This window comes from Pogona vitticeps, chromosome 7 (genome assembly GCF_051106095.1).
Source record: "Pogona vitticeps strain Pit_001003342236 chromosome 7, PviZW2.1, whole genome shotgun sequence".
Taxonomy (NCBI): domain Eukaryota; kingdom Metazoa; phylum Chordata; class Lepidosauria; order Squamata; family Agamidae; genus Pogona; species Pogona vitticeps.
In genome coordinates, this window is record NC_135789.1 from 14,729,256 (window position 1) to 14,743,220 (window position 13,965).

General features: G+C 53.3%; 1 protein-coding gene across 2 annotated transcripts; it reads left to right on the forward strand.

Annotated features, from left to right (window-relative positions):
- Positions 1–680: 680 nt before the first annotated feature.
- On the forward strand, positions 681–13,882 carry MLLT1 (MLLT1 super elongation complex subunit). 2 transcript variants are annotated; one of them, XR_013538150.1, is made up of 12 exons: positions 681–989; positions 2,232–2,412; positions 2,724–2,806; positions 2,896–3,039; positions 4,105–4,230; positions 4,762–5,328; positions 5,482–5,595; positions 5,960–6,071; positions 6,245–6,344; positions 6,705–6,776; positions 7,331–7,402; positions 8,400–13,882. XR_013538150.1 is itself a non-coding variant. In XM_020780851.3 (12 exons), the coding sequence occupies exons 1-12, from the start codon at positions 978–980 to the stop codon at positions 8,526–8,528; spliced, it is 1,686 nt and encodes a 561-aa protein (XP_020636510.3). In that variant the 5' UTR covers positions 682–977; the 3' UTR covers positions 8,529–13,882. The 2 variants fall into 2 exon arrangements, 1 of the variants encoding a protein (XP_020636510.3); XM_020780851.3 differs by having other exon boundaries at positions 682–989; positions 5,482–5,569.
- Positions 13,883–13,965: the final 83 nt, after the last annotated feature.

Genomic DNA, 13,965 nt, shown 5'->3' on the forward strand with positions numbered 1-13,965 from the left:
CACTCTGATTTTTATGAAAATAATGAGGGTGTCCAATAAGCCTTGCACTTTCCAGCCCCTGGTGTCAATGTGAGTTTGGGAAAGATGTGGAGAATGGGGATTGTGGTTTACCACACACATACACACAGAGGTCTCTGGGAACTTTTATTCTAGAACCTTTTCCCTGCATGATGTCCTGCATTTGCAATGGGTGACATGGAATGAAACTCTGCCATTATCAGTTACTGTAATATAATACAACAGTGCCTCTGAGCATATCTCGATAGATTTTTGTTTTTGAGGTAAGAAAAGGGGCCAACAAATTGTATTAAATAGCTAAACAGGATGTATTACTAGACATGTTCGGGGGTGCATTCTGGGAGTTCTAGTCCAGAAAGGCAATTCGCGCCTCACTGAGGACTAGCGCGCCCATTCCCCCCTACGTTCCCTTTGAGCGACTGTGAACGGGCGGCCCGCGCAGGCGCGCCGGCTCCCTCGCGCGCGCACTCCCGTCACCCTGGCAACGCGGCCCCGTCCAGCCTTTTCTCCCTCATTGGCCCTTCGTCTCCCTTCGCCAGCCGCAGCAGTCGTCCCGCCCACCTGCCGCGGCCATTGGCGGAGCCGCCGCCGCCTGGGGCGCCCCTATTGGACGCTCCGCCCGCCCGTCCGTCCGATCGCCGGCCTCCCTGCCTCCCTCCCGTTCGGACGACGAGAGGGCGACCGAGAGGAGTGGAAGGAGGGGCCCCACTTCCGCTTCCGGTGAGGCGGCGAAGCGAAAGGGAGACTCGGAGGGGGGCCGGGTCGCCTCCGCGGAGGAGCCAGGCGGGCCCCGAGCCATGAGGGGGCGGGGGCGGCGGCCGCAGGAGAAGCAGCACCAGCGGCCCCCTGGGCGGCCCTGAGGGGGAGCCCGAGCAGGCCCGAAACTCCTCCGCGGCCTTAGGGCGAGCAGGGCCCGCCAGAGCGAGAGCGGGGAAAAAACGAGGCGGGCGGGCCCAACCATGGACAACCAGGTGAGGGGAGGAGGAGGAGGAGGAGGGCGGGGCGGGGCTTCCCGCCGAGGGGGGCGGGACTTGGCTCTCTTGGAACGCGCGCCGAGCCACGCCCACCCGCCTATCAGAGGGGGCGTGGCCTGAGTGTCCGGGCGGGGCTACGAATCCTCTTGGAGAAGGATGGAAGGGCCACGCCCCTCTTTCGCGGCGAGGGGGTGGGGCTCTAGGAAGGGCCACGCCCACCCGTGGTGGGGGCGGGGCTTCCTGCAGGAGGGTGGGGCCTGGATTTTCCTTTCCTAACTTCTCTGCTGTCCCTTGTGCCTCTGCTCCCTCCCCCTGATTTAAATAGTGGGCGGGCATATTTGGGTTAGGGTAGCATGTGACTCTTTCTGCTCTCCATGCCCCCTTTCTGTGGGGAGGGGTCTTCTTCCCAGCCCTGGAAGGTGGGGGTGAGGAGTTGCTTTCTCCCCTTCCATTGAGGGAGAAAGGGGGCGGGTCCCTTTTGCCAGGGGTGTGTCTTGCAGAGGGGAGGAGCTTCCAGGCAGTGGGTGGGCCATTCTGAGAGGAGGAGGTGACTTGATGCCTTCCAGAGGCTTGCGACTACAATGCCCATCTGCCTGGATCATGAACCACACCTACTCACAACTGCAATGCCCATCTGCCTGGATCATGAACCACACCCACTTGTGATTACAATGCCCATCTGCCTGCATCTTTTATATCTGGAGAATAACATGCAGTAATTTGCCATCCCGCTGCATCATAGCACAAGGAGGCTTCAGGCCATGTCTCTCTCTCTCTCTCTCTATCTCTCTGAGAGAAGCGCACAAAACACATCCATGGATTTTTCTGTTTATTGTTCTTGGCTGCATGCTTCTTTTGGGGCAGTTCTATGTTGGCGCCGTAAAGGGTCCTCCTGAGCCTCAGCTGAAAAGCCACAGGTGGGAGTCACCAGTGGCTCTTTGGGTCTCTCTCACCCTTCTGGACCTCTAACCGCGCTGGCCCTAGGAGTCAAGAAGGGAGAGAGAGACCCAAACCAGTGACCTCTGGAGCGCCCCATGGGAGCCCGTGGCTTTCTCACCCCCATCTGGCGGTAGACCGAGGGGATCAAGCGAAATACTTAAGCCGAGTGGACCCGACCGGGTATACTGCACCAGGAGGGCGGTGGTCTCATCCTCCCGATGAGTGCTTTTTAAGGCTCATTTTCTTCCCTTGGCTCTCCTTGCTCCCTTGCCTCCTTTCTCCCCCCACCCCACCCCTTAGTGCATCGTCCAGGTGAAGCTGGAACTGGGGCACCGGGCCCAGCTGCGCAAGAAGCCCACCACCGAGGGCTTCACCCACGACTGGATGGTGTTTGTGCGAGGCCCCGAGCAGTTTGAGATCCAGCACTTCGTGGAGAGGGTGGTCTTTCGGCTGCACCAGAGTTTCCCAAAACCGAAGCGAGGTGAGCCCACCTGGTTGCGCCGGGCGCAGAAAAGGATAGCCCCTGAGCTCCTCTGTGGGCAGATAGGTGGCTCCTCACCGTGAAAACATGAGGAGAAGCCTGGTGCTGGATCAAGCCCCCTCTTTTCCCCACAGTGCTGTTAAAAAAAACTTCAGAGCCAGATAGAAGGAGCAAGGGACTATCCAGTCTCTTTCTTTGTTCTCCCTCGCTTGTATGCCTGTTTCTTACGTGGTCTGAAAGTGCTTAGAATTTAAGGCTGTTTCTGTTTTCTGCTTTTCTTTCCATTTCCACCCCCACCCCACCCCCCGAAGTCTGCAAGGAGCCTCCCTATAAAGTGGAGGAGTCTGGGTACGCTGGCTTCATTATGCCCATCGAAGTCCACTTCAAAAACAAGGTATGGTTCATTCCCCCCCCCCAATTCCATCCCAATGAGGATGTCCTGCCAAAGCGTCTTTGCCACTTGGCTCGTTCTTTGCTCTTCAGGAGGAGCCCAAGAGAGTCTGCTTTACTTACGACCTCTTCCTAAACCTGGAGGGTAACCCGCCCGTCAACCACCTGCGCTGCGAGAAGCTGACCTTTAACAATCCCACCAAGGATTTCCGGCGGAAACTCATCAAGGCGGGAGGGGTAAGTGGCCAAGACGCATGGCTCCCCGCGCCTTTCATGGAAAATGGGGTGGCCGTGCTCAGAAATTCTGCAAGGACATTCGGTTCTTGCTCTTACTTAGAGTAAGACACACACACACACACACACACCCTGATCAAGAGATACTTCAATTTCCTGGATTTGTTAAAGCTTAAGAGGAGTAAGGTAAAGGTAAAGGTTCCCCTTGACAATTTTTGTCCAGTCGTGTTCGACTTTAGGGGGCGGTGCTCATCCCCGTTTCCAAGCCATAGAGCCAGCGTTTTGTCCGAAGACAATCTTCCATGGTCACATGGCCAGTGCGACTTAGACACGGAACGCTGTTACCTTCCCACCGAGGTGGTCCCTATTTATCTACTTGCATTTGCATGCTTTCGAACCACTAGGTTGGCGGGAGCTGGAACAAGTGACGGGAGCTCACTCCGTCGCGTGGATTCGATCTTACGACTGCTGGTCTTCTGACCCTGCAGCACAGGCTTCTGCGGTTTAGCCCGCAGCGCCACCATGTATAAGACACTAGATGGAGAGTGAATCAAAAACAGGAAAAGGCGAGGGATAGCTCAGGGGCGGAAGTCTCTCTGGCTGTGGAGCCAAAGGCTGGCAGCTTGATTCCCCTCTGGGCCTGTTTGAGGGGCAGGGCTCCATAATTCAGAGGGTCTCTTCCAGCTCTGCTGTGCTAAAATTAAGATTTTTTAAAAGAACTCTTTCCTTCGTATTCTCGAAGGGTCTCACGGCCGGGTTCTGATGGTGGTTGTAGGTTTTTTGGGCTTTTTGGCAGTGTTCTGAAGGCGGTCCTTCCTAATGTTTCGCCAGTCTCTGTGGCCGGCCTCTTCAGAGGATGGGAGTCAGAACTCTGTCTGCACTCTGGTGCAGTTTGTTTGGATAGTTGAGTATGTATAGCTGTGGGATCAGCTTTTGTCCTTTTCAGGAGATTGGGCGATTGTGGTGATCAGCGTGTTTTTTGTTTTCTGTTCACCTGATTTTTTTTGCCGATCACTGCAATCACCCAATCTCCTGAATTTCCACTGCTAACACCACACTCCTTCTTAGGTGATGGTGATGCCAGAAGGCGCAGAGACCGTTTCTAGGCCCAGTCCCGACTACCCCATGCTACCCACAATCCCGCTCTCCGCCTTTTCGGATCCCAAGAAGACCAAACCATCACATGGGTCAAAGGTAAGTCCCCTGGATATGGTGTGTGAGTGTGGGGGGGGGGCTGCAGAAGCTGCCGTTTCCCATTGAGGTCTGCCAGCTTTCCTTGGATGTTGCTGTACTAGTGGTTTGACCTCTCTACAGGACTTGATGTATTTAACTAATTCGTTTAAACGACTGGCAACAAGGAAGAAGCTTTTAAGCGTGGAGCATGGCATTGTGTGTGTGCTGTTTTCCTTTGATTGGTGGTTGTAATGGGTTTCTAAAATTCGCAATTGAGAAGGAGCCATTTGGTTCATTGTGGTTTAAATACTACCGTTGGTGCTGTTTTTAGCAGGCCGTTTTCAGTGGTGTTCTGTCTCACCTTGTGTCTTCACGTTTGAAAAAAAGAAACAAAGGAATAAAAAGTTCGTTTAAAGCCTATATCTGTTTTGTTTGTTGCACAAGCCAGAGGCTGCAGCAAGATCAAACGGTTACAGAGAGTCGGACGGACGTAAAATAACAATAACGCAAGATGGCTGTTGCTCACGTTCCCCCTATTTTGTTTTCATGTAGGAGGCTGGCAAGGATGGAAGCAAGGCCTCCAAGCCACACAAGGTCACTCGGGAGCATCGCGAGCGGCCCAGGAAGGACTCTGAGAGCAAAGCTTCTTCCCGAGACCTCGAGCGAGAGCCAGGTAAGGCCATCAAGGACTCCTCCAGGAAACCAGCAGAGAACAAGCCACCCAAAGAGGAGAAGCCGCTCCCGAAGGCCGCCTTCAAAGAGCCAAAGCTGGCCGTCAAGGAGCCCAAAGTAGAGAACATGTCCCCGAAAGGCGGTGGTGGCCCCCCAGGGCCAGAAGGGAAGCCGGCCGGCAAGAGGCCCCCGGCGGTGGAGTCGCCCAAGCTCAGCGCCAAGAAGCCCAAGAAGAGCAGCTCCAAGGCGGCCAAGGCAAGCGGGGGCCTCCCGGCCACCTCCCCCCGGACTGCCTCGTACGCCGAGAAGAAGCTGGCCAAGGAGAAACTCGGCCCCAAAGCCGAAAAGGTGAAGCCAGAACCCGAGGCCAAGGCCATCAAGAAGCCTCTGGAGGTGTCTGTGGCGGAGGAGTCCAATTCGGAAGAAGAAGCCTCTCTGAAATCAGAGGTGAGGGGCTTTTCTTGCTTGTGCTGATTCAGAAGAGCAGGAACAAAAAGTCTCTCTCTCTCTCTCTCTCTCTCTGACATACATACCATGGCAATGAATGTTGTCTTTCTCTTCCTTTCTTTCTCCCTCTCCCATTTTTTGTGGGGCCTGAAGTCCGCCCCGTCCAGCCCCTCTAACTCAAGCTCCAGCTCCGACTCCAGCTCCGACTCTGATTTCGAGCCGTCCCAGAACCACAGCCAAGGTGCGTTGCTGTTTGGAGACCCCCACGTGAGTCTTGGCGTCCCTTCGGCCCACAACCCTCTCGGGTTTAGTCTGTCGCCAGTGGGGATTGGCGGGCGGGTGGCGGCACCCTCACTGTTGCTGTTTCCAAGTCTAGAAAGCCTTCTGGGGTAACCGAGAGGGTAATACGGTCTCACCGGACTCTGTGAGAATTCTCTTTCTTGATCTAAATGTTCCAAGGGAGCTCAGGTTCAGGACAGAACAGCGACCCTCAGGCACCAACTGTTCGGGGGCCGGAGAGAAACTGGGCAGGGGACTGTCCTGACTCTCCCCTGCTTGCGGCCATACCTAAATTGTCTCGGTCACCAACCCGTTTGTAAAATCTGCCTTTCTCCGGGTCTTGACTTTTCAGGGCCCCTGCGTTCCATGGTGGAGGATCTGCAGTCGGAAGAGTCGGATGATGACGACAGCTCCTCCGGGGAGGAAACGGCCATCAAGGCCACCCCCGTCAGCCGAGACGCCAGGTGGGGGCAGCCTTGCTTCTCTCCCTTAGAGATTCTTTCCCTTAGACATCCTTTTCCCCTCTTCTCCGTTAGACAGAGATTCTTTCCTCCTGGCCCAGGGCTTAATGCTTTGGGGAACCTGGGTCTTAAGATCCCTTTCCTCATTTTACCCTCCTGATTCTCTGCCCCACCAGGCTCAGCCACAGCGACAGCGACAGCGATAACAGCACCGACTCCTGCCTTCCGAGTCGTGAGACTCCTCCCAGCCAGAAACTGTCCCTTCCTAATAACAAGGTAAATGGTTGTGTGGGTTTCCCGGTACTCTGGATGGGGCAGGCTCCTTCCACAGGCTAGAAACCTCTCAGACAAACCAGGACAAACGGTTCAAGAGTCCTGTTGAAAAAGAAAGGGCTCTTGTGGTCAAACCTTCTTGAGTTGAGGGACCCCATGAAAGGGGGTTTCCAAAAACCGTAATTTCAGGCCCAGGAGAGGCTCTCAATGAGGTGTTTCTTTTGCTTCCTCCTGGCCGACTCTCTGGGGTGGCCATTCACCCCCTTCCAGCTTGGACTGGAGGGTTTTTCGTTCCCTCCCTCCCTTTGAACCAGTTTGGGGGGTGTGTCTGTGTATCAAGAGACCCTTTCCCCCTGCTTCCAGGTCCCAGGGCGGAAAAGCCCGGAGCCGTGCACCAAGCCGGAAAAGATTCTGAAGAAAGGAACCTACGATAAGGTACCTCCGTGGTGGACGAGCTGTTTAGGCATCGCGAGGGAGGCAGGGACAGACAGACAGAAAGGAATGGCCTTTCGGGGAGCCGAGGGAAAAACTGCCTGGAGGAGCGCCTCGCCTCCGGGAGGGCCTCTTCCGACCGGGACTGGCTCCCTGGTCTTGCCCTTCCTCGAGGCCAGAATCTGGGGCCAGCACGAGGCCCAGACCCTGCTTCATTTTCTTAAAGACTGCATTTCCACTTTGATTTTTAATTTTTGGCTGTGACGTTTTGCTCCCTGGGCCAGAAATCCACGCCCTCCCTTTGGGGCTTGCCTGTTCTCTCTTGCACCCGTGAGCCAAGGAGGTGGCTGGAGGGCAAACCCTGGCCTCCACCCCCTTCCTCAAGCCGTCTTTCGGGCCCTCCTCGCCCTGCTGGCCTGTTTGTCAGCCTCTGCCGTAGGCTCCCCAGAAGTCCCCTCTCCCCGCAGAGCCCCCTCCGTTGTTTGCTGTTCCCGGTTTCATAAACCTCAAGGCAGAGAGGTTGGCTCTTCACCAGTTTCTTCCTGTTTTTCCCCAAGGCCTACACGGACGAGCTAGTGGAACTCCACCGGAGGCTGATGGCTTTAAGGGAACGCAACGTGCTTCAGCAGGTAAAACAAGGGGTCGCTTGGTATCTTTTTGTGTGTGTGTGTGTGTGTAAGGTGGAAATCTAAGGGAAGCTTCGCCTTGCCCCAAAGATGCACTTCTGCATTCTTCACCCAGGGCAGAAATAAGGGAAGTCTGTTTATGCATTTACCGGATTGTTTATAAAACAAGGCTATTTTTATAGAGCAGTTTGTTCCCTTTCAGTAGAGTTGTGTTACTGTTGTTAGAGCCTTGGTAGCTTGGAAACGTGGGCTGTGATACCAAGCAAACACCTTCCTTTGTTGGGAATTACAGCGTTACTGGTAACGCGCTGCTTCTGAGTGGCGAGTAGGATGTTTACAAAAGCCTCAGGCCTTATTCAGATCTTCGTAGGACTTCTGTGGGGGGGGACCCCATTGGCTTGTGTCGGATCTGTGGAAGGTCTGAGGCCCCACAGAGGAAGCTGCTGTTTCCGTGCTCAGCATCTCCAGGCCGAGCTAGGGATTAGCCTTGGCCAAAATCCTGGAGGGCCAGGGGCTGGCAGGCAGAAATTGGCCAAGGGTCTAACTTGGGGAGAAGGTTCCTCAGAAAGAGTACAAGATTTTGCCCCAGGGAACTGGAAGCCGAAATTTAGGAAGGAAGGAAAGAGCTGTTGATGAAAGGAAGAATCTGATGATGGAAACAAGCAAGGAACGATGTGCTGATGGGTAGAAGGAAGGAAGGAGCTGATGATGGGTAGAAGGAAGAATGGGAGGAATTAATGATCAATGGAAGGAAGGAAGGAGCTGATGAGGGATAGAAGGAAGGAAGGAATTAATGATGGAAGGAAGGAAGGATCTGCTGATGGGTGGAAGGAAGGAAGGAATTAATGATGGAAGGAAGGATCTGCTGATGAGTAGAAGGAATTAATTAATTAAGGAAGGAAGGAACCAACCCTGTCAGCCTGCTGCTGTGGGATGGTCTGGCAGTCCACACAGAGGGACTCCTGTCTCAGGCGGGTCTTTCCCATCTCCCCCGGCCTAGATCGTCAACCTCATCGAGGAAACCGGCCATTTCAACGTCACCAACACCACCTTTGACTTTGACCTCTTCTCTTTGGACGAGACTACCGTCCGTAAGCTGCAGAGTTATCTGGAAGCTGTGGCCACGTGACCTCGGGCCCGCGGGATGGAGAACCCTTCCTTCTCTCTCTCTCTTTCTCCCTCTCTTTCTCTCTCTCTCTCTCTTTCTCTCTCTCTCTTTTTCTTTTTTTGGTTTTAGGAAGAAGGAAAAAAAAAGAGGAGGAAAGTAAATAAAAATTCCCAGGATCCCACTCTGTTTGGTACCAGGAAAACGGACCTCGGCCTCTGCCTTACCCCCGCCCTGCCCTGACTTGCCTGAAACACTGCCTTAGGGGTTACGGCTACGTTCTAGGGATCCCGGACCACACGCCTGCCGGCTGCACTTCTTTCCTCGGTCCCCGGCTGAGCCCCGGTCCTCTCTGGCTCCTGTCCTCGCGTCCTCAAGCTCGCTCAGAACTGGTAGAGCCGCCGCGGGGGCTCGGATCCTCGTTCCCCCCCCCCCCCGGCAATGGCCTTCGTGGGTCTCGTCTTCGTCTTTTTTTTACATCAGCTAAAATTTTCAGAAACAGACTTTCAGAACCTGTGGGTGTTTTGAGACATTTCAGCATAGGCTGAATCCGACCATCCTTTTCCCCGCCGGACTTGCCGTTGCGACCCGACTGCTTGGACCCTCAGTGTTTCTCCCGGCTCCTTCCCTTTCGCATCCCCGACGGCTACGGGAAGAGACGTTTCCCCCTCCCTTGCTCCAGATCAGGGCAACCGAATCCCGGAACTGACCCAGAGACATCAGCCCCGATTTGAGTGGCGCCGTGGTTCAGACACGCCTCCGAGTGCCCCTTTGCCACGGGGGTTGGTTGTGTAGCTTCTGAACCTTTCCAGACCCTGAACCTTCTACATTTCAGCCAGTGGCGCCATGCGAGACTCGAACCTGCTCCTTCGGGGGCTGGAGAGGTTTTCCGGGAACATTTGCGCTCTCCTCAAAAGGAGCCTCCCTGGCTTTCTGGCACTTGCACCCTTGGATCTGTTCCCCCCCAAGCCATGGCTTCCTTTTTCTCATTTTTTTAAAAAAATCTACTCTTAACTGTAAGGACTACATGGTTCTACGCTGTCTATTTTATATCTATCTATATATATTATATATATGTATGGTGTAAGAAGGGCCTCATTGGGTCTCGAAGTCTCAGAGGGGTGTCTTGTGTTTTGGGGAGGTGGGAATGGGGTGTTAGTATTTTAAAGGGGGGGTGGGGAGAAATAGCAAAAGTGGCTGAATGGAAAGGGTTAGAAGGTTTTGACTTGTTTCTCTTTTGTTGTTGTTCAAAATATTCTTGGGACAGTTTTTTAGCTCTTGAAAGCTGGGTCAGTATCCTCCGATAATGGACTGGTCTGTAGTGGCTGTCTTTTTTTTACAAAAATCTCTTCCATCGTCAGTGTTCAGATCCGCCTTTTTGCCAAATCGCAAGACCGTCTTGATGTTCTTGCTGAGAACCTCCCTAACCCCCCCCAAAAAAATCGCTTTGCTTTGCTCTAGTCCTAGCAGCTTAGCGAGGAACAGACCGGCTAAATCACGGAGACTTATTTTGTATCGTGGCTTTTTCGTCGTCTTTTTGTTTATAAAGGAGAAAGGAACAAAAGGAAAAAAAACCCACTAAGAGAAACACGAACTCCCAAGCTGGTTGTTTCTCTGCGACACTTATTGGAATATTTGTCAATATTCCGTGCTTGTCTTGCTTGATGTCTTGGGTGCGTTTGAGCAGATGATTATGGGGAAGGGAAGGCCTGAAAGTTTAATTTAATACAAGTAGAAAGTCTTCCCACCTTCCCGTTCCCCGGTTTTAGTATTTTTTGTGGTGTTTTTAATCCAGTCCTTTCACATTTGTTTAAAAAAAAAGCTAAAGAAAAAAAATACCAGTGTTCAGCAGGGTTGTTTGGAGAAACCCTTGTGAAATATTCCCGGATTGCTGGGTCGTGTTTGTGTGTTTTAGGGGTGGTGGCATGGTTTGGGGTTTTGATGGCATTTTCTCGGGATCCCCCAAAGCCAGGGGCTCAGAGCTCTCTGGCTTCTCCGGGGTCTTGTTTGGGAGATTTTATTTTAGTAATAGGAAGCACGGAGTTCTGGATCCCTCCCCTCTGATTTGATCCTGCCCGTGTTATGACGAAAGAGAGACCTGTATGGCCATTGGCTTGTCCAGATTGGGGTCAGGTTGATCTCAGAATTCCCTCCTGAGCCCTCTTCCCCCTCTTGCCTGCTCGCCCCCCCGGCTCCAACCCCCCTCCCCACCTGTCCAGAGGTTGTTTACCTTGGGTCTCTCTCTCCGCCCGCAGTGCCAATTTCCCGGGCCCACGTCTTGTGACACCGGGATCTCTTATCGCTTGGCCCCGATGCTTCGGGGCAGTGAAACCTTCAAGGGGAGAGCACGCCACCCCAGTGGGGGGAAAGCATGGGGCAGAGTGTCCTTGAAGCTGCTGGGCGGCCTTTTCCTGGCACTAGTTTGGTCTGGCTGGCCTGGGGCTGCTTTTCCTCTGTGCCGAGTTCGGATCTCGAGGGCGTGCTCTCTAAAGACAACCTTGGAAGCGGCTACGTCCCGCTCCTGTCCCCTTCTGTACCCCACCCTTTTCTTTTTTGGGGGTGGGGGACCAAACGCAAGGGGTCAAGAAGGGTGTACCCTTGCGGATTTTGAAAGCCAATGTGGCAACATACACAAATTCCCTTCCTGGCCACCAAACTCTCAGCTTCTGGTTCCCCGCCCACTTTTCTGTTATGTGTTCAACTTAAGAGGCGTTAGAAGCTTCCTGGTGGGGCTGGGACCCCAAACGCCACCTTTGATCACGCTCCCCCCCCAAAAAAAATCCCTCCGCCTTCCTCGCGGTCTTGTCTTTTTTCTTCTGGCTGTAGAGCCTTTCCTGGGTTCGATGCTGTGCTTGTGAATCCTCCTTGTTGTTGCCCCCCCCCCACGATCTCCGAAGAGAGGTGCAGTTCTGTTTTGCAGGAATCGGTTGGGCCAGTCCAGGTTTATCTTCCGCCTCGAGCCGTGGTGTATTTTATTCTCCTCCACACATGCCCGTTGGGGTTTAGAACTCGGCAGAAACGACGGCCGTCCTCTTTTTTTCTCTTGCATTATCTCCCCTTCCTTGTATATCTTGACTCCATGCTGTTCAGTAGCTGTGATTTTAGTTCTACCAAGGGGTTTTGGGGGGGGGAGAGGATTCGGGCCCAAGAGGAAGAAGGAGTGTGAGTCCGGGAGTAAACCGATGCCTCTCGAGTAGTTGTGACATTTTGGAAACCCCTGCCATGTCTCCTCCCGCCTCGGGGTTTTTGGATGCTGGTGGTGTTTTTAGAAAGGGGAAATTGCGGGACGTGAGGGGGGGGATTTTTAAAAAAAGCAATAATGTTGTTTTAAGAAAGTGGAAGAAGTTGGCATAGAAAGTGGAATGCCGTTTGGCATCCCCCCTGCGTTCTTTCCGTTTTACTCGCGCACAGAGGCGAGCAGGGGCTCCCGCCTGAGCCCGTCCGTTACAATCCCTAGTGATTTCCCAGCTGTCTGTGTGACGCTAAAGATTTAACAAAGCAGTATACAGATGGGGGGGCAGGTTAAAAAGAACCGTGGACTAGCCGCTTACAGGGGTGAGCCTCTCTTTTCGTTTGGCAAGCGCCACTTGGAAGGGAGGTGATTTCCTCCCTTATGGGGCAAATAGCCCCCTAAAGTACGGTGGCCAAAACACCCCCTCCCCTTTTGCCGCTGGGATCCGGACAGGACTTTCCCACTCCTCTTGGCCTCAGGCAACCAAAGCCAGGCCAAACCAGGCCTGGCAACGGCAGGGCTTCGTTTGCTGAGGGGCACCCTCTCTGTAACCCTTTTTCCCAGCTCTCATCCAGGACCAGTAAAATAAAACCCCAAACCCACAACGCCATCAGAATAGACAGGACAGAGTTAAAAACTAAGACCTGGAAGGAATCAGGCTGCCTCTTGGGGAAGCACCCAGAGGGATCGTCCACTGTGCCCAGCGAACATCATTTTTGTTGCCGAGAGGAAAATATTACCCGAAAGTCGGTACTGTGTAGGGGGATTTTTGTTTTAACTTCTCCCATATTCCTCCACCCACCCACCCATGAGTTCCCTTTCTCCCGGCTTTACCTTCATTTTGCTGGAATTTCCCTGGCCACACCATCTGTCTTTTTGGCCTCTGGTGGGAAGCTGCCTTCCCGGCCATGGATTCCAGGAAGGGCATCGACAGGGGCCCGAGCCAAATGGAGCAGCACCCTCCAAGCTCCTCTGCCCCATCTTAAGCCATCGGGGCTTGGCCGCATTGGGGGAACTGGCTGGGGAAAACCCATTGGTTTTCTCCTAGACTTTAAACCAAGCCCCGCTTCTTTCCCGGACCTCCGGCCTCAAAAGTTCTTTTCCAGTCCGTTTCCAGTTCTGTGTCTTTCAACCCGACTCCGTGCGCGACCCAGCGGGAGAAGAGATGCCTAAGGTGGCCGATTTATAATAGGATTTGAATGGGTTTTGGCCAGACCTGCCATAAAAATCTCATGCGCGGTTAAAACAAAAACCAGCAGGTTCCTCTTTGCTTCCATTCTTTGGGTCCAGCATTTCATCCATCCACAAATGGGGAGGAATAAACTTCCCTGTCTTTCTGAGTGTCTTGAGACTTCCCCCCTCCTTCTTTTAAAACTCAGCCAGGTTGCTAGTCCTTAACGTTGCTGGTGGGTGGGGATTCCCTGGCGAGACATTAAACCCAAAGAGGTTCGTCCAAGTCCTCACAAAACGGGCCGTTGTGAGCCGCTCCACAGTTTCACCCATGTTTTTTAATGTGTGTATTATGGCATGTACAGGTTGCAGTATTTTGCGAAACGCCCCTTTTTCTTGCAAAAAAAAGTATGCATGATGTGAGTCTCGTAACGAGTCTCTTAACTCGTTAAGTTTCAGTAGGTGTTGATTGGAAGGAGGGGCAGTCGGTCGGCAGTCCTGGAGCTCCAGGACCTTTAAGGCCTTGAAGAAAAAAAGTTTGCACTCTTAGGAGGTGGTGACCGAATACTTTAAAATCTTCTCTCGTGCGGGGTGGGGTGGGGTAGGATGGGTTCATCCTTTCGTCACCGGCTCCGTTCCGCTGGAAGCAAAGGTATTAAATACCTGGCCAGTGTATTAGAAAGATGTTCGACGCCATTTCGAGGGGAGGGGGTTTGCGAAAGCTGCCCCCCTCCTTGCCCCTCCCCAGGCCTGTGGTTTAAAAAAAAAAGAGGAAGCCTAAGGAAAAAAAGGGGGGGACTGGGGGAGGAAAGGGGGGTTTACATGTTTGTAATAAGTTATGGGATCGTTTTTTCTGTCCTGAATTTTATGCTCCTTTTTTGTTTGTTTTGGTTGAACTTGTGAGATTTATGGAGGAGTTTTATAGGAAAAAAGGAAAAAAAGAAAACGTGAAATAAAGCCGCGAGTCACAACCATGTGTGCGTTGCAATGTGGTGTTTTTCTTCCTTTGATCTCCCCCCCCCCCCCCGATCCTGCCCTGTTTTCAGCCCCGCTTCCCTC